At 39.4% G+C, this 19,949-nt stretch overlaps 1 protein-coding gene across 2 annotated transcripts in view; it reads left to right on the top strand.

Annotated features, from left to right (window-relative positions):
* Nucleotides 1-3,681: 3,681 nt before the first annotated feature.
* The window catches only part of hdac4 (histone deacetylase 4), a 130,366-nt gene continuing 114,098 nt past the window's right edge, over nucleotides 3,682-19,949 (top strand). For both annotated transcript variants that reach the window (XM_065961951.1, XM_065961952.1), the window contains exons 1-2: nucleotides 3,682-3,769; nucleotides 18,567-18,837. In XM_065961951.1, coding sequence (XP_065818023.1) covers nucleotides 18,816-18,837 — 22 coding nt within the window. In that variant the 5' untranslated portion in view covers nucleotides 3,682-3,769; nucleotides 18,567-18,815. The remainder of the gene's footprint in view (nucleotides 3,770-18,566; nucleotides 18,838-19,949) is intronic.

The following is a 19,949-nucleotide window of genomic DNA, read 5'->3' as shown; positions in this document are numbered from 1 at the left end:
AATGACCAACAGGATACCCCGTGCACAGCCAACCTACGTTCTCAGGTGCAGGTCGGTTGCAGAAACATACAACGAAAAATTGGGTTTGGGTCCAGCCTCCGCCCTGTTCTGCATGCCACCACCCACTTTCTTCTCTCAGCATCTCCTGTCTCTCTTCAGCTGTCCTTTCCAGTTGAGGCAAAAATGCCCTCCAAAAATTGAGCTCATAATAAACTTTCAAAACTTGTCAGGACTTTGTTTTAAATTAGAAAATGAACGAGTTACAGAAACAAGCCCACTTAGTCTCTTGGCAGAATTTTTCAAACTCTTTAGCCTCGACAACGACATTACAGAGACAGTCCACCTGCAAAGACGGTTTATGGGAAAAGTCATGTTAAACTAATTCAGACTATACACAAAATGCACTGTGGTATTACAGTATGATCAGCAAACAATCGGTCAATGAGGTAAAGAGGTGAATTGTACAAATTTGTTCCACTGGTGCACACCTTACCTTTGGTGATGATTTGCTTGATGTAGAATTTACAAGTTTTGCACTACTCTTTTTTTTTTTTGGAGAGAAAACATTGTCACACTTCCATGCTTGTATGGAATACATGAATGGTATGTTCACTGCTACTTGGTATGGATAAGAGACCTAATGAGATTAGCTGCTCTAAGTGCTTGTTGTATATCACATTTCATGGTATAGCACCATATGTGAGCCATATCTGATTCCATTACAGCATAGAGATCAACTCTGCATGCATCCCATTTCACACTGCCACTGACAGCTTCAGAGAATACTTATTATGTTGTCAGTGGTGTCCTTTGAGAGGAGACTGTGGTGGGGTTGGATGTCCCATCTACATCAGCTTTCTTTACTTGCTAATGTGGACAAGCTCACTTGAGCACTTGCTCATTATGCTGTCAGTGTTTTCTTTGGAGAGGAGCTGCACTGGGGTTGGGTTGTTCCTTTTCTTTTCAAACGAGCCCACACTCTTGAAGCTAGCCTGTTGTGTTTACATAATCCAGACTTTATTTCTGCTTCATTTGTGGCAGCATCAGGTGTCAACTAAAGTCTGACATTAACAGATTCCTGTTGTGCAGTAGTGCTTTAGATCATTCATTGACCATCACCTGTTGTGCTGGATGAATGGACAAAGTTTCCATACAACTACAATTAATTCCCCATCTTTGTACTATTTCTCTACTTGTCTTTACTCGTTAACTCTCACTTTCCCAAGTTTTGTAGTGTATACATAATTTTATGTTTTGTCAATAACTTCACAAGTTTGGCTTTAATAATGAAAAAAAGTCTATCTTCACCATGTCCTCTCCAAACTCAGAGAGAGTGTTTGTTTAATAACAACATAAGACGCATTTCAAAGGAACAACAGAGATTCATAACTCTGTTTTTCCACGTAATTAAAACTGTTTTTCTCAATGCTGTTTCTGTTTTGTTTACATTCATATTGAGTCACTTCTGTTTTTATGTCATCGCCTGTCAGTGAAATTACGTCCTTCCTACGTGTTTAAGCTTTCAGATGTGTTTATTCCTCTGTTGCCAACTGATCATTCCAACTATAGGAGGTGGCGGTGGCTTGGTAATTACAGACTTTCTTCAGTCACTGTCTTTAGATTATGTATATACTATACAATCTCTGTGAAATGGTTTCAGAGATGCATAGTGCATACAGAAAAAAATATCCACAGGCTGTATTTGTTTCATTGAGCATCAGATAATGAGCCTGAGACATTGAATAATGGGACATGTGGGAAAAGCTTCTCTCATCAAGTCAACCTGGAATATATATTTTGCGACCAAACTGGGAGAAGATGACAACAACTCCTGAAAGAACAAGGAACTACTTTTAAAAATCAAAGACAGGCCAAGCTGGTTATCAGTAATGCATTTCATAGTGATTTTATTTTTAAAAAATCGAATCATTGCCTTGATAGAATAATAAACTATGTAAATCATAATGGTATCATTATAGATTTGATGGTAAGCTCTTTCCCAGGGGGTAGATTAAGCTAAACCTCCAGCAAGACAGTTTCACGTCTAAAAAAAAGTCTAGTCTTTTTTCTAGTCTCGCTGTCCTCAACTGGAAAATCGACTGTTGGTCGATGTCTCTCTGTCTAAGTATTAAACAAACAAGTTGAATATGACAAGTTGACACACGCTCTGTGGGGTTGTGTTAAGTCATTCTTTTAAAGGTTGCCGGGAATCACCAAGGGGAAGAGAAGAAGGTGAGGCAGGCTCAGGTCACTCAAGGAAGTCAATGATAAAATGAACTTACAAGGAGTGCATTGAACTACATGAGGGGACTGCATGCATAAAGGTCCTATTCTAGGTGGCATGCATGTAAAGTTTTATAATGTCCATTCATTTTACCCCACATTAATCCTCTAATTCATTCTAATCATAACTCCTGCATTAGTGGGAGTAACAAAAGTTTTATCAAATACATGTCTTCCAGAATTGCAACAGCTTTCAGTTATTTTTCACACAAGATGTCTATAAGCTTTTTATCAATCTTTCTTTACTTCCCACTGGTTTGACGTGTGTGGAGCTTATTTGGGAAATAAATAGACATAACGTTCTAATGGGCACCAATAAGAATAGAGAAACATCTGCTTCTTATCGAGGTTTCAGTTTACGTTTATTCTCAGTTGGAAAAAAAGAAAACCTCTTGTGAAATCATTTTTTTTTATCTACACATACCAACAAACATTGTTGCTGACTTACCACACTGTCAGTATTGTTGTCACATTATGTAAGTGTCTGAATGTATTCTGTTGTGTTGCACTCATTTTGGATTTTATTTGGATTAACTTTGATCAACTTAAAGCATTATAGAGACTCTGCAGTCATGTTGCAATGCAGCAACTAGTCGCCATGGAGGAGATAATTACTTGTCAAAACGTATAACTCTCCGGCTTTGAAAACCACTTGTGACTAAAGTGAAATTGTATTTCTGGCACGGCTGCTTGTGATTATGGTCTGATTATTATGATGCAAACGTTTCATTCTGTTGCCAGAGAGACCAAACTGTCAATCAAATCTGATCGAGCGAAGTGCTTTTTAACAGATAGGCCATCTTGAAGAGAAAAAAATACAAATTTGAAGGTTTCAAAGGTATTAAAACTGTTTTTTTTTTTTTTTTGGTTGAGTTCCAGTGAAATCATGTTGATATTTTATTGGAACATAAATAAAGTATCACAGACACTTTTCTTATTTCCTTTTTAACACATGAGGATAATATTTCAGTAGCAGGCTAGTACTTTATAGTAGCCTACAAGTTTAATATAGGCTAGTCCTTAGAAGCATCAGGGGAAATCAGTAAAGGATGGATTTCATGAACCAAAAACATGTCAATTGAAAAAAAATGTAACGCTCAATGTAGCCTGTTATATGTTATAGGTTTTATCCTATATTAGCCTAAAGGCGATCTTTGGGCGGAGGACACAGACAGCATGAGACAGCCTGCACATCTGTGGCTTATCGTCTGCATAAACATGGAAATCGGGCTTTCTTTACGCGTCCAACTCTCACTGACATGATCTGATTTCTGGCTCATCTGTCAGTCACTCTGTCCTGCAGGCGGACCCCGCCTCCCACGGAAATACAGGAGGTCGCCTGACACGTGATTAAGTCAGTATGGCGAAGCTGTAGGCTGAATGATTTTTTTTTTTTTTTTTTACTGTACCGACGGGTCCTAAAACCCTGCTGTTTGGATGCTCGAGAAGACTGTGAGAAAGCCATCTGCTTGGGAGCTAAATTCAGGTACTACTATTTATTTGTCTGTCTTCCTCTTTTGGCTTGAACGTGTAGAAACCCCCCCACCCCACCTCTATAACTTTGTTTACCTTGAAGCAAGTTTCTGCGCTGTTCTCCTCGAAGTCAAACTCAGTGGCTACAACACTTGACTTTTTCTGAGAGTTTGTTTCGTTATATTCCGTGTAAAAAAAAAAGCAAAAAAAAAAAAAGCTGTTAAGTGTTGCGCAATAATGTTGTTTAGCGTTATTCAGTTTGGAGTGGAGTTAAAAGACTGTCAACTTGTTTTTTTTGTGGCTGCTCGTTTTTAAGTTGGACTTTCAATTCTCGTTGTTAGCTCACGTCGTTTGAAAGCTGACTGACAGAAGCTGTCATGTCGACATACTTGTATTTCTTCAAAACTTTACACTTTTCTGATAAGATGGCACAGCTGCACAGCGACCGTCCGTTGTCATGTATTTTTCCTTTACAGTCGGTGTAAAGAGTTACCAGATGTTTTCCAGGGAATTTCGTCGCCCAGTAACCGATGTTTGTTTCCTTGTAACTTACGTCACACGTTAAGAGGAACTGTATCGGTGCAGAGAAAGTTGTCCTTTAGTAGCACAACGTAAGCGCTCCACCAAGCTACACACGCACATTTCTTTAAATTACAGGGAAAGTTGTTGTTGTTTGTGTGTGTGTGTGTGTGTGTGTGTGTGTGTGTGTGTGTTTGCGCGCGTGCGTGCGTGCGTGTGTGTGTGTCTTCATGAAGCGTAAACACAAGACGAGGTTGAAGAAGGCATTTGTACACAGAAGAGGGTAGGATGAGGGACCCTTACTCTAGTATTAACGATTCTTAGATATTGCAGCAGTTCTTGTTGTAGGCTATGGGGGGGGGGGGGGAGGTCCCCACTCCCCATGTAAAGGCTAATAGGGTTTCCCCACCAAAATAGGAATAAAGTAGGTAAAGCATGCTTGACCTATAGGCCTGGATTTACTGATTAAATCTTGACTTAATTTGTAGATTCCTTTAGTGAACTATCTTCAAACATATTTTTAAAGAAGTGAAATCATACCGTTAGGACTTTCAGATTTATAAATATAATTGTCAGTATGTGTATGGTCCATATTTGTCAAGTCCAACGTTGTTTAAACCCATTTGGTCTCGATTGGAAAAATCCTACAGGTTATGACTTTGGTGTAGCTTTAGCTCCTACACTGAACGAAAACAATTTTTTTTCAAGTGGTGCACACACAAGTACAATATTTCCCTCGATATTGTCATTAGAGTTTCCCTTACTTTCCCCTTAACTGTGTAGTGAGAATCTGACTTCAGGGGAGTAGTAGCAGGACTCTGCCTGTGCTCTGCTCAGACTCCTTTAAACCTTTCAGTAGCGGAAACTATTTCCTCAGCAATACCAGCTCTGGAGGACTGCTGCTGCACGCTCATAAACTGCAGGCCCCACAGGAACAAGGTCATTGCAGACCTCTAAAAAAAATGACTCAAGGTTCTCCTCTTGAAGAATGACTGTTCTGAGAGCAGCACTCTGATTGGAGCAGAGGCAAAGCGTCTTTGTTGACATTGCGTCTGATATGGTCTTCTTTTCAACTTGGCATTTTGTCCTTCACTGGCAGTCTGTAACTTGCCAATGGGACACATTTGTATCTGTTTATCTGCTGACGTTTTAATTATCATAATGGAGATAGTGGAACGATCAGTGATTCAGTGTTAATCCATGAGAAATGTAATATGTGTCTCTATGGTTCAATCAGATCAACATGATTTGCTTAGAAGTTCTACGTTCTTGCTGTATGTTGTTGAATTTAGCCACATTTACTTGTTTGTCACCGATGACACAGCATCATGTTAGGATATTAACATTGGAGTTTCATATTTAAAAAAAACTGATGATCTTAACAAAGAATGTCGTACAGTAGATTTTGTGATCAAAGACTAAATGCAAGAACCTATTTAGAGACTCACAGGGCACACTATTATATGGTACACATTAAGAAATCCATCATAGAAGAATACTGAATACAGTTCAAGAAGCAGTTCATAAATGAAAGTAAAAATGCCTTTTTTTATTGTCCTTATACAGTATTTGATTAAATGACTCAGTTCCTGTAATAACATGCTTGTTTTCGCAGGTATAGCAGTATTATTGATGTGTGTGTGTGTGTCTTTGTTCCTCAAATGTTGCCTATAATATTTCTGGCACTGCAGACTGCACCACTACTTGGTGGTTTGTAATGTTCAGTCCAGGAGTTATTTTGACATTAATATGTTGTCGATCCGTCTCTGTTCACTGACTTATGGATATGCTATTAGTGGAATGTGCAGCATGTCTTGCAGCTGCACTTTCATTGTGGTCTTTGAGGCTGACATAAAAAAAAATAATCAAGTCCATAGAAAGAAGCTCCTCCGCTCCAAATTCTTAGCAACAGGCCGTAACCAGAGATATTTCAATTTCATTTGTTAGAAAGTTTGAAATTACATGCATGCACCTAAATGAAGGTGTTATGACGCAGTTAAATCACAAAATGCATTTGGCCATCAGAGATCAGGCCTACATTAAAGGAGCAATATGTAACTCTGACACCTAGTGTTTAAAATGGGTACTGCAGTCCAAATTCAAAACATTGGAGAGAGCTGTCTCCCCCAGCATCCTCCTCCATGAGTCAATGCGCACGTGGGTTGCCAGGTCACTGACACAGGAGCTTCAGCGTTTAGCCACTTCTGCATCAGTTTTCTAACCTCTCTCCATTTTTCACAAGCATCTCCAGTATTTAACCATGTGTGGTTTTAGAGCCTATTATAAACATGCAGAGGCTTTTTAGGTCAGTCGGAATCATTTATTATCTGAACCAGCAGTTCGCTACCCCGCTTCCATCGCTGCAACACCTGTTGGTTTGCCGTTCTAGTGGTCTCATATTTGAGAACCAAGGGGCGTCCAAACAGCCATTTGGGGGTGCCTTAAAACTGCCTCCCTTCTCTAGTCACAGACCATTCAGGACCGGAATCTAGAAGGAGGACATACTGGCTGCTGCGTTGTTGTCAGAGAAACCAGCATGTCATCATAGTATGTTTCCTTAATGTCTGATGATACATTAAGGCCATTTTATAATTGGATTCATTAGATAACCTACATATTGCTCCTTTAAGAGATGTGATGAGATTAATGCAGTCAAAGCCAGTTATCTCATTTAGAAAAAACTTCTGCAGTAAATTAAAGGAACAACCTTCTGTTTAGGTTTGCATGTGTGTTCACTTTGTGGCACTAAAGTGTCTACTGATAATATCTTGTCAGATTTATATGCATATAAGCACAATAGTCAGAATAATATGGGGATATTTTAAAGCATTTTGTGTTTTATAGGATTTATAATGACACATAGGTCATTATTCAAACTAATTAAATTCCATGTCTAACAGAAACTATTATCCCATAACTGCATTGCAACACTTCAGAGTCACACAGTAAAATCAGTGCTGCTGCTATCACCTTTCACTTATTATGATTGAGCAATTTAAATTCTCTTGTGCGACGCCTCATTTCATTTCAGCTCTCCATCCTTTGCTTTTCTTGTTGTAGACGTCAATGCAGCCTGATATTCACTACGCAATAAAATTAGTTCTTTTAAGATAAACTTTTTAATTTCATCTGTAACTTTGGATGGCACACACACACTGACACACTTTTTTTTTTTACTACCCGCATTGTCAGCCAGAAATGTATTGTGACACTGAGCAGCAATATCTAGATGGCAAATTAAACCAATGTAAAAGTGCTGGCCTTCATGTTCTTGCACCTTTACCCGTTTGTGTCACAAGACAGACACCAAATGTGTGTGAAGTACCCACCTGTTATTGAACTACTGAAGCTGTTTTCTCACTTTCACAAACTTGTGAAAATTGTCCGAAATATTTGGGGTGAGCTGCTTGCATGAATGCAAAGGGACTTAGCCCCTGTCCGTGACTTAACCCTGCCTGCCCCCTTGTAAAATTTCAGAATTAAATCTGAGCTAATGTGTGAAAGCGTCAGGATATTTAGGAAACGTCACCACGAGTGAGTGGACAGAGGAATGGTGTTCATATCACGTGGCCAGTGCACAACAGGTATGATCTTCTGTGAAGGAAAAAAAAAAACTGACATTATAGGGTTGGCACTCTGTTGCTTTGTCTTCAATCTTATCTTTCGGGCAGCATCTTTTTAAAGTCATGTCTTGCCTCCTGAGATCTCGCCTGACAGGGAAAACTTCATGCTGTGAGGGACATATGTTAAGAAGTAACTCAAAGGAAGATTTCAGGGGAATCCTGTTCTCAAGTGTTCCCGAGTGCATAGAATACAGCTTCATATTGAGGTCACATTCATTGCGTCTTATACCACAATTACAGCACACTGAGAACTTACTGACTGATTTTTTTCAATAATTTGAGTGTTTGACATACAAAAGGTTTATTGTAACGAAGAGCAGTATCAGACAGTCTCAAATTATTAAGAGCTGATTAATGAGACATGAAAGAGTTAAAGAGAGTCTGTCTTTGGAAAATTCCTGATTAATACGGGCTCTCATGGGCTTGTTCCTTTTTTTTAAACACATTCGTCATCAAACTGATGCTCTCTGGATCAAATGGAGCCCTTAAGAGTGTAAGGCTAAAACTTCACCAAAGTTGTGTAACACCTAACTCTTGTTCTTTACTTGTCCTTAAGTTTGCCTCTTGTAATCACATTAATAAGCTTATTTAGCTCAGTTGCATCGTGATTTGTAGGGTCCAGGCCTGACATTCCAACTTCATCCCACCATTTAGCACAGGCTGGCATTGGGAGAGCTTGCTTGTTTGTGGACATTTAGTGGATGTTGTCACGCTAATGGATACTAATGGGGTCTATTAATGGCACTGTTGTGCTCAGGGACAAATAAGGTGACGGGATGCTTTAACGCATAGACGCGTTCACACAGCAGAAATTTGTACGCTTCTTGGCAGAGTCTTCCCTTTAACACAGTGTAATCAGCATATTATTGCATCCTTGTTCTCAGTCCAGGTTCATTTGATTGCCTCGTTATTACACGCAATGTTTGAGGGTCCACAGATACAGTTTGAAGACTTTGGGGAATCTGTTTCATTGCCAAATGCCAATCATCTACCAACCAAATATTTAGACCTGGGCCATTGCCTGTTTTTTTTTTTGTTGGATTAAATAAACATAGAACACAATGGCCATTGAGATAAATCATTATTCATTTTGTCTTTCTCATTGGGTTTACCCTTGTGCAACTTAATAACAGACAGGAAGCTGGATATTGGCCCGGGAACAGAGACACAGTAAAAGTAGACAAGAGGAAGATTCAAAGCAGTGCACAGAGCATTTAATGGGCAGCTATACAGAGGCTCTCAGCCTCAACTGATGTGATTTGAGGCTTGATGAATCCTTGTGTTGATCCTTGTGGTCGCCCAATGAGTTGATGACTGCGAATCAGTCTCCCAGATTCACCCCTCATAACTCACAACTCCGATAATAAACCCGTTTTAGCTCCTTTGTGATTTGCCGGACCTTGTCCTGACTTTGAACCCATCCTAGGTCCCAGAGCTCAGTGAGCAAGTGTTGGAAGAGTTAGCAATTGGGAAAGACATCCTTGTTTGTGGACATGTTGTGGATGTCACGCTAATGGTCACTAATTGAGTCTATTAATGGCACTGCTGTGTTGGGTACGAGCTTGGTGACAGGACCCTGTGGTGCACAGGCACACTCAACCAGCAGGATTGTGCAAACTGTCCTGCCTCCCTACCCCACACTTACCATTTCATCATTTCAGATCACTGGCCTCAATTGCCCCTTGGCAAGTGAAGTTTTCGAAAAAGATATAAAATACTCTCATTGGCTGTTTTTCTATTTCTCTTACTACAAAACTGGGATTTTATTTAATCCTCCAGAAGGTTTAATTTTCAACTATAACCCACACTCGAGTGTTCAGTTTTACTTTAAAATAAAAAAAAGTGTGTCACTGCATGTTGACAGGTTAAACGTGACAAAAACAGCTTCATGCTCAGACAAACTGTTACTCTTGTTTAGCGTTGCTCATAAACTGAATTAGCACTGATAAGCTGATAAGCCCTTATGGGTTTCTACCTCACCTGCACATGTGTTTTATTTATTTATTTTATTTATTTTCTGTCTGATTCTTCTTTCAAAAAAATGTGCTACTAAACTAAACTAAATTAAACAGTGTTTGACATGAAAAACAACTAACGGACTTGTTCAACAGAGTCCACAAGAGAGTAAGAGTTCAGGGTAGCTGCAGTAAAACACAGAAACAATAATTTAACTGAGAAACTTGCTCATATGTCAGACAGCATGACATTCTTCAGTGTCCATGGTTGCTCAACAACATAACAAGAGAAATTAGTGTCATTACTGACACACCTCCTTACAACTGAGCAAAACAATCAGAAATGAAAAACAGACATTCATATGAATCAAATGTCCACTCCGTCTATTGATGTACAAGCTACAAATATTGCAACAGAGATCAGCCTGACAACATAAAATAATCTGTGCAACACATCGAAGGGTCAGACTTTTCTTTGCTCTTACTACCTACTAGTGCAACAGTTTAAAAAACATTAAAAGACATCCCTCTTATCTGAGCAACTTATTATCCCTATTCCCATGAACAGGTGCTGAATCACCTCAAAGGTGTATTTCAAGTCTCTTGGATAGTCAGGGTTCAGCATAACACTAATCCCATCAGGTTCACAAAGTGTTGGGTAGATTGCACAGGAACCATATGGCAACCTTTTACAACAGCAAAATCGTTATAGGAAGCCTGAATGGGTTTGTTAACATCTTCCACGACTGGTAGGATTCCATTTACCATTCCCTTGATGACTTCCTCTTCAGGATCTGTTTGCCTTACACCAAATAAGGAGAAAAAAAGAAAATTATTTTACATGCACAGAGGAAACATGAAACAATCAATCAATCAATCTTTATTTGTATAGCACATATTCATTACAAGTGTTATCTCAATACACAAAAAGCAGGTATAAGACCTTACTCTTTGTTATATTATCTACAAAGACCCAACATGAATCCATCATGAGCACTGAGCAACATTTAGCAAAGTTACAGTGGCAAGGGAGAAGTTTCTTGTAAGAGGCAGAAACCTCGGGCAGAACCAGACTCATGATGAACAGCCATCTGCTGAAACTTTGTAACTTCATGTATTATAATGGATTTCATTTGATTTTTTTTAATGAAATCACTCGAAGACAAAAGTGACAATGGGAGCTTGTTCATAATCTCAGAATAACAATCAGGAACATGTGTTTTTGCAAAGTACATTTACACAAACAAGGAATTTATCTTGGGGTTTTGGTGCAAGACCCAAAAAAACATAACATTAGAAAGGTTGCAATTATTTTTATTCATTCAGCATTTTTTCACCAAATTTTATTTTTCATAAATCAAAATTCCTATATATAATAATTATTTATACTTATAAATATACCTTTATATATCCAAACATCTGATTTTAATGAAGTGCCACATCAAAAATAGAGCACTGTTTGTATTACATGCTAAAGGTTTTGAGGCCCAAATGTGTTGAACTATTAAGTTCCAAGAACACAAAGAGTCAGCGCTTCCTCCATAAATAAATAAAAGATTTACACTGATTTACAAGCAAATCATCATCATCATGTCTATATATTCTTGTTTTGTTTGTTCACCTTATCACCAATATATATATATATATATTTTTAAGTAAAAGCAAATCATACATTTGCTTTCTTTTGTGTGATAAATAACTTAACACCATAACTAAAAATAGGGGCTCTCAGTAGGAAACAATAATTATAGGAAAGAAATGAAATTTATGAAACTGTGAAATGGATAATGAGTATTACAGCTAGAGAGTGGAAATGCTATGTGGGTAAAGAGTGACAGTGACATTAAAAGAATGTGAGTAGGGGGGGGAAAGGGAAGTTGAGTTGGCTTTTGTAATTAATAGAACTTGGTATCCTACGCGGAAAGATGCTCCTTCCTGCCTTTTATTTGTCCAAGAATAAATGGTCTTCTGTTGACAGGGAAACACAAAAGTGTTTGTCTATTAACATAAACAGAATTCTAAATGTATATCACACAGAGCCCTTTTATTCTACTTCAGTCTTGAGAAACAGTGAACACAGCACTTCACAAATAAAAAATAACGCAAGTCAACTAAGTTGTAGAGTAATACTTGAGTGTTTTCCTGCATGGCCTTGTGAAACGTCTTTGCATTTCATTGCCAAAAAGTAAAGTAAAAGTAAAGATGTTGACATCTTTTAAGTCCAATTTAAAATTTCTTAAGGGAGATTTTCAGGCATGCTTTTTGTGTGCACTTAAAGCCATTTTCCATTGAACACATCTGCAGTGCTTTATTGATATTGAACTGAACAGCTGTGTAAACAGTGTGATGCAAAGCTAAAAAAAAAACATCACTGAGGTTTTACATTTATGAAACAAGCCTGCAATGTTCTACTGTGTCCTCTATCTCTTCAGTCAGCTTTGACTGTTCATCAATTTGTTCTAAAGCTTTACAATCCAAACAAGCACTTAGCCTTGCACTTCATTACAGGTGTGTTTTAATGTGACTTAATTTGGAACAATGTGTTAGCTACATTAGCATTCATGCACAACTTTAATGAAGCGACAGGTTTCAAGCACAGTAGTATAATTTTGTGTGTCATATGTTTGCTTTCCACTTTGAAATATTCAGTTCACTACTAGGCTTATGAATTAAAGTGTGTTTGCATGGGGATACAGCACAGCAGAATAGTTCATGTTTTTACACGATGGCTCTGACATCATCACTCCCTGCAGTAAGGGAAATCACGACAGCAGATACCTTCCCCAAGAGAAACAGTGAGGGCTTACAGGTGGAGGCTGGCGTGTCACACAGCCATACTCCTCCTCATCTTCTCTCTCCATTTCTTCCTCCTGCCTGTGATCCATAAATCAGTCTCTTTAATCCAAATTGAAGGATATCTCAATTCTCAAAGTGCAGAGGAGGGAGTAATGTGAAAAGAGGAGGATATGACAACTTACTGAGCTGGACTATAAAAACCAGACATAAGTACGCAAAACATTTTTTACGACCGTTGTTTTAAAAATCACAAGATACAACAGTGTAATGACGGATAATGCCGCTTTGCGACGCATATATTTAATCGACATATTAAAATAACAGAAGTGTGAAACGCTGCCGTCTTATTTTGTCGTCTTTCAAACATTCACTGTACTCTGAAATTTTTGCAGACATTGTCTGATAGTGGTGCATGCATGAACACAAACTGCCAAATCTATTCTTGTGGACTTTTTACCTGCCAGGCTTTTTGTATATAAGACTGCAAGAAGTCTGGATGAGCTGATGTGTGAACACAGCAGGTAATGAAATGTCTGCGAGCAAGAGGTTGGGGTGATGACATCCTTCATGTTGAGCAGAGTTTCTCTGCTTGATGGTCTTTACGGCTTGCTTCATTTGTCTTACTATTGCATGTATTGCAAAAATGCACTTTTGTGCGTTGTGGTGTTGTTAACACGGAAACAATCACCATTTCAGAAGTTTCCTCCTCCTCCTCCTCCTGCCAGCTGTACCCATGCAAGAAAGTCTGGCTGCAGTCCTCACCTCTCAGGCCACTTCCTTTGCAGGCTGCCAGAAGCGACCTTAGAGTGGTGGTCTTGCAGCCATACTCTCTCTACCCAGGTGCCCCCCCTAAACTAGTATTTTGAGTTGTGAGAGTGTGACTGACTATAATAATCTCCCATTGTGAGATGCATTTGCAAAAGCCAATTCTGGGAATGTCAGGTTCTGAATGTCCTGAAATTATGAAGAAAAATGTCAGGATTTCATGTGTAAAAGGGGCTCTCATGTCCTTTCTTTCCCTCCTTTGCTGGCATCTCAGCTGGGAGGGACCAAGGTGAGGAGATGAGAAAATGAATTAAGGAAAAAAATGAGAAAAAGGCTGAAGTGTACCCATGCTGTCACGGCTCTGTGACAAGAAAATTGATCCCCCTGTCCCACTCAATGTCTGTGCTCGTCGTCTTGTCCCCGTTCAGCACAAAGCTGGTTGATGTGATGTCCTGTGGTCATAACTAGCGTTGTTCACTGACAGACATGAACAAGCAGCATAGTATCATGTTACAGCAGGTTCTTTCATGCTACACAGAGCTCTCTCACTCCCCTGTACCCTGCATCTCCAGCTCACCTTCTTTTACCCTTATCATGTCACCTGTGTCACACTGAGTTTAAAGAGCCCATATTATGCCCTTTTTGGGGTTCGTATATTTAATCTATGTACTTACTAAAGTACGTTCACAATAACTAAAGTTTGAAAAAAGTATCTGTTTTCATGTACTGCCGCTCCATGCACCGGCTCGCTTCTGACTCTCTCTCTAAGGCTCTGAAGTGCCCACGTTCAGAGTCCCCACGTGTGCCAAGTCTGATCTGATTGGTCGGCCTCTCGGCTCTGCCGTAATTGATCAGTCGCTCAGCCACTCTGGCTCCGAGGGTTGGGGAGCAAAAACATGAGCACCTTAGCACTACTGTGCTACCGCAGACTACGGCATATCGTGGGCGTCGCTACAGAAGTTAACGGGCGTGCAACATGAGCTGCAGGGCTTGCCACAACGAGCCAATGGGCTTAGATCAGTGATCTCACACTGACAATGACGTCGGACTGGCACATTTTTTTCAAGGGGGGCTAGAACCGAGCGTTACATGCGGCTAATGCTACAGCTAACAGGAGGACGTAGGAGAAGCCGCGTTTCCGCGGACTTTCAATTTTTGCAAATAGATGTGACTAAACATGCACAGGACACTTGGAAAACACACTAAAGAGCATATAAAATCAGAAAAAGCATAATATGGGCCCTTTAAGTCTCCCTCCATTTAGATGTGGATGCCCTCAGTTGAACCAATCAGAGTCTAGACCCATCACGGTATTCTATCTCTGCATGGAAGCAAGGAGATACAATCATTTTCCTTTGGGGCTTTCCCCTCTATAATTGCTCTCTGTAAATACTCAACTATTTCTGCAGACAACAAAGAAAATCAGGAACATGTCAATCAGCAGCATATTGGCATGGAGTAATCCCACTCTCTATCTTAATAATTCATAGACAATTAGGGCTGAGAGGCTGAAGCTGTCTCCATGGCACAAGTGCATTTTCAATGATTCATTTTATGAGCTATGCAAGGGGTCTCTTAATTGTTGTTTACTGCTCGCTGCCCGACCAAATGTTATTTTTATGCCTTCGTGATTACTCCCGGCACCGCTTGGAGTGCTTGGGAAATGAAGTCCATTAAAGGGTCCTGAGAGTTGTTTTCCTGTTGAGTGGCAAGCAACGTCTCCAAGTTCTAACTTTGCTGCACGACAAGAATAAATCTAATCCAATCTCGATTGTCAGGAAATTAAACGTGAGGTATGAAGATATGCAGGTATCAATTTAACGGTCCTGAGACGCACACTTACACCTGCAGTGTTACAAAGATTTGTTTTCATAGGATCCCTGATGAGAAGTTTTAATTGCAGGAAATATTTATTGTATTAAAGGGACATTCAAAAGCTGCGCAAGCATAGCTGACTTCTGCCTGGTACCAAAATATACAGGTTGATGGTGTCAGAAAAAGGGCAAACTCGGCTTCACTCTGAGCTGCACATGGTCTGTTCCTTGTGTTTGTATGTGTGTGGCAAAGGGAGAAAGTGAGAGGACTAAATGCCTGTGGTCATTGCTGACATAGTGTGACAAGCTGTAAAAGCACAGTCGGAATTCTTGGGTGACAGACGACTCCTTTAACAAAAATAGTCGGCCGGACCTGCAAATAGCACTGCTGCCCTCCAGTCGACACACACTGACAGATTCTCTGACACCTCATACCTCAGCCATCAACTCTTCTGGTCATCAAAGTATTGTATGAAACATGCAACACTTTAACAGACAGCTATGATTGAAACACAGTCAACCAAACATTTAAACCTACACTCAGTTCATTTTGCCCCTGGCCTAAAAGGAGGGACATTATAGAGGAAATGACAGATGATGAGGATGCACACACTCATCACTACAGCTGCCATCTGAATTTGTAGTAGATATGATGAGTTGGTATGAGGTAATTATATAATATTAATTTCTGTGTTTGCACACACATACTTAATGGGGAAATGAATGTTCACAATGTTAATGTCTTAATACATTTCAGCTTTTCAATTTCTTAGTATGGGTGGGCGTGAACAAATTTCCCCCTCCAAAGGGGAGGATGAAGGAAAAAGTTTGAGGACTGCACCGACCAATAGAAAAGCTTCACAGAATCAGGTGAATTAGAGTATTACCATTACAGACGAAGTCATGTGGTGCTAGGAGTGACTGTAATGATATTCAAAATGAAAAAATGCCGGCAATCTGGGTGTGTCCACCAGTTTTTTTTTTTTATAACTTGTAAATGCACTCGTGTCTGAAGTCAGTATCGGTCTGGACAAAAATAAGTATCCAAATAAACTCTACTTTCACGTCATTGTTTGAGGGCAAAACTGAAGCGAATTCTTTGGTGGATTAAAAAAAAAACTTCAAATATCTTAACATTCCTTATTTCTGCACGGACCAGGAAAAGGAATGAGCTTAACCACATTTACTCATGGGATTGTTTCCATCAGATTTTCTTTGGCCACGCAATGCTTGCACCTTCTTTCCCTTGAACTCATTCATTTGACAGTAATTCAGTTCAGCAGCTTTAAAAGTACGAGCAACAACAAAGAGAATGTGTGCTGTGTGTATTTGTTTTTAGAGTGAGACTTGAAGGCAGCACATACATATTGTTGTGGCCTCTGTGGTATTTTCCAGTGATTGATTGCAGCTCTCATTACCTCTTGTTTGTGTTCAGGTCTGTTGACACCTGTTCTGTGACAGAGGTGAGTTTGAGCTTCTGTTGGTTAGGGTTGAATTGCCAGAGGCTTCCCTGCATGTGTGTGTGTCTGTGTGTGTGTGTTTACATACTCCTTGCAGTTTTGATTGCATATCACACCAGACACTATGAAACATTTTCTTTGTCTGTCTTGTCTGTTATGGACTCTGATGTCAGTCTTAAGCCTCCAGGAAGTCTCTGTTTGCATTTCACTACAGACCCTGCTACAGTGAAGAGCCTTTTATTAACACACTGACTGCAGCAGATAACCGTGCAAGCTGTGGAAGTCAAGACAGGGTTAGTGTTATTCAAAGCTTTAAATCGATTTGTATGTTTTTCTGTGTTTTGATTCAGACCACATTGACAATTTTTGCCTGACTGGGTGTGGTTACAATGTTGATGGAGACTTGCACTGTTAGCTGTGGCATTGCCATTATGTAAACATGCTGGGATTTTACTTAATCCAGATGCTTCAAGTGAAACCATATTCATTCAATAAACAAACAGAAATGTGAAACAAACCTTTGGAGGGAGCAGTGTTGCATGATAACTTTTTCTAGACCACAATTTAAACCAACAAATGTACTCTTCTAATGATTGTTTTTCAGCATCAAAAAAGAGATATTCAGGAGCGCGGTTGGCCAAGTGGTTAGGGCGCGCGCACCGTGTACAGAGGCTGTAGTCGTTGAAGCGAGCGGCCCGAGTTCAAGTCTGACCTGTGTCTCCTGTCCCACATGTCATTCCCCGCTCTCTCTTTCCCCTATTTCAGACTCTATCCACTGTCCTGTCCCTCCTATAAAAGCCCAAAAATAAATCTCTAAAAAGACAAAAAAGAGCCTTATATTTGTCTAAAGAGTAATTTTCTGCTGTATGATAGAGAGGGTCTGATAACATACTGTGTTCCATCCCCATACTGATTCTGATTTCTTTACTTGTGCATCTTTAAGTATGTTATCAAGTGCTTTTTAAAAACATGCATATTGTTTAACGCCTGATGACCGACACTATTGAACCTGTTTTTCAACTGAAATGTTACCCCTTAATCCTGAAACCTCGGGTACTGGTGAAATTGTTTTACAGGTAGGATATTCTGTAAAATATTGATAAAACTGCTGACTATTTCCGATCACTGATTATAGTTATGATCTCTTTAAGCACTGCTCTGTCCTTTTTTTTTTTTTATATCATGAGTTCATTACCTTAAATCCTCTCTCCTTTGCCTCTAATGATTTGAAAATTGCCAGTGGCAGCTATAATGCATCCATAGTCGAAGCACAGCACAACCTGACAGGTTTTCTTGTAACTTCATTTCAGGTTTTCTCAATTGATGACTTCGGCTGTGACTGGTAGCCTCACCTTGGCAGCCACACTCAAGCTGACAGCTGAGCCTACACATTAAACACTTAACTCAGGCAGCAAGTCGCTTAATTGAACATATTTTTTGTAAGAGGGACAATATCAAGAGCTAAAAGATGTAAATGCACTCAAGGAAGCTGAAAAGCTAGTTTTCATCAAAAGCCCCTTTTTTCTGATGTTGTTTGTATCCCATAATATTAACGTAAAACGATATGATTCATGATAGTACAACATACTTCACTATTGTGAAAAACATTTACAGCGAAATAAAAACATGATGTTATCGTCCGGTCAACAGATGGGATTAATATTCATTTAAAATGTGATCGTGTTTAGTATTGTTCCTCTCTTGCCTGAGGTAAAAACAGGAGTTTGTGTGCAATAACATCCCATGATGACCTCTGATTGAAAATATTTTATTTTATGTTTCATGTGTCTTTAAGTATGAAAGTTAAAATGTCTGTTTATTAATGTACAGTATAACCCTCTACATGGAACATTTTTTTCCTGCCTCACCCTCACACAGCCCCACCGTTTTATTGGAAGAAATCCTGCCACAACACACCGCTGAGGTTTCCACCTGTGGCTCAGAGTGATGAAGCCTTAAGAAACAACTCCACCTCTGTCCCTCCTCGGCCTGACGCTTCCACCTGGCAGCAGAGACTTGGCTGGGAGGCACATGGTGGTCTCTCCAGCCGCCAAGGAGGTGCACTGACACCCTCACTGCTCACCTCAGCTCCTTCGTCAAATCTGCCTGGCAACAACAACCATAACAATGAGCTCTCACACACGAACAGGTAAGATGGAAAAAAAAGAAATGAAGTATTTAAAAAGAAGACTCTTTCCACGCTTGTGTAGTTGCTTCAGCATGTTAAAATTCTCCTACAGTTGAGTTAAAAAGTAGTAGTAGTAGTTTGAAGGAATTTTGACTAAGATAATCTGCACTGTATTGAGCATATTTTTTATTTTTAAGTGAAGAAGAATTTGTAGATTGTCCAGTGAATAATCATTCACTCACTTGTGCATGATTATTTTCATGGCCGTGCTATTATATCGGCTTTATTTATGCATGCAGTATTCTTCACAATCCTCCAAAATGACAAGTTTCCTTACAAATTTGCACGCCTCTTCTTTGAACTGTCATCCATGCCTAGTTAACACGAGATAAGTTTAATGTCAGCAGATAAAAAAAAAAAAAAAAAAGAAGACAAGCCGATCCCTCATTCTTTTTCGACATGGTTGATAAATTGGTTTCTCCTCAGAAAACACACCAAACTTGCTCTGTTTATTTCGTCATTTTATACGAAGGCTTCTGGCGAGTGAGTGAAAGGGTTAGAGTTGACATTTTAGAAATTTAGTACCAAATCAAGCATGGCGCATATATCCCAAACGGAAGTCACAGATATCATTTGTGGTTACATTTGCACCCAAGAAAACACTTGATGCAGTAAAGCGTCATTGTAGGTATCAAACACATTTCAGAGATCCGTCCTGATGTTAAATCTGAGAAAAGCGGTCACTGTCAGTTTAACATATAGATTCTATTTTTGCAGAATTGATATTAAATTGTACAAATTCACCGGGAGGCAGTCTTTATATAGAGTTTAATTTGATTGAGATAACTGTTAAACAGATTGTTGTATCTCCCAGAATATGGCGCCAAAGGACATTAAATGATAAACAGAATGATGTTTCTAGAAGCGGTTGCTAACAGACCAGAGAAAATTCAGACCGAGTTCTAATCACTGTTAAGCAACTTTCCCACATGTGGTATTGTTTTCTGGTCATAAATCATATTTCACAGTTGGTTTCTTTTTGCATGCTCAAAAATGAATTCCCTGCTGTGCTTAACCTTAACCAATAAGAGCTCCCCATGTGGCTGATTGGACTCAACAACCCTCTTTGCTAA

Source organism: Labrus bergylta, chromosome 13 (assembly GCF_963930695.1).
Source record: "Labrus bergylta chromosome 13, fLabBer1.1, whole genome shotgun sequence".
Lineage (NCBI taxonomy): Eukaryota > Metazoa > Chordata > Actinopteri > Labriformes > Labridae > Labrus > Labrus bergylta.
Note: the sequence above shows the minus strand (reverse complement) of the source record. Positions and strands in the feature narration are given on the sequence as shown.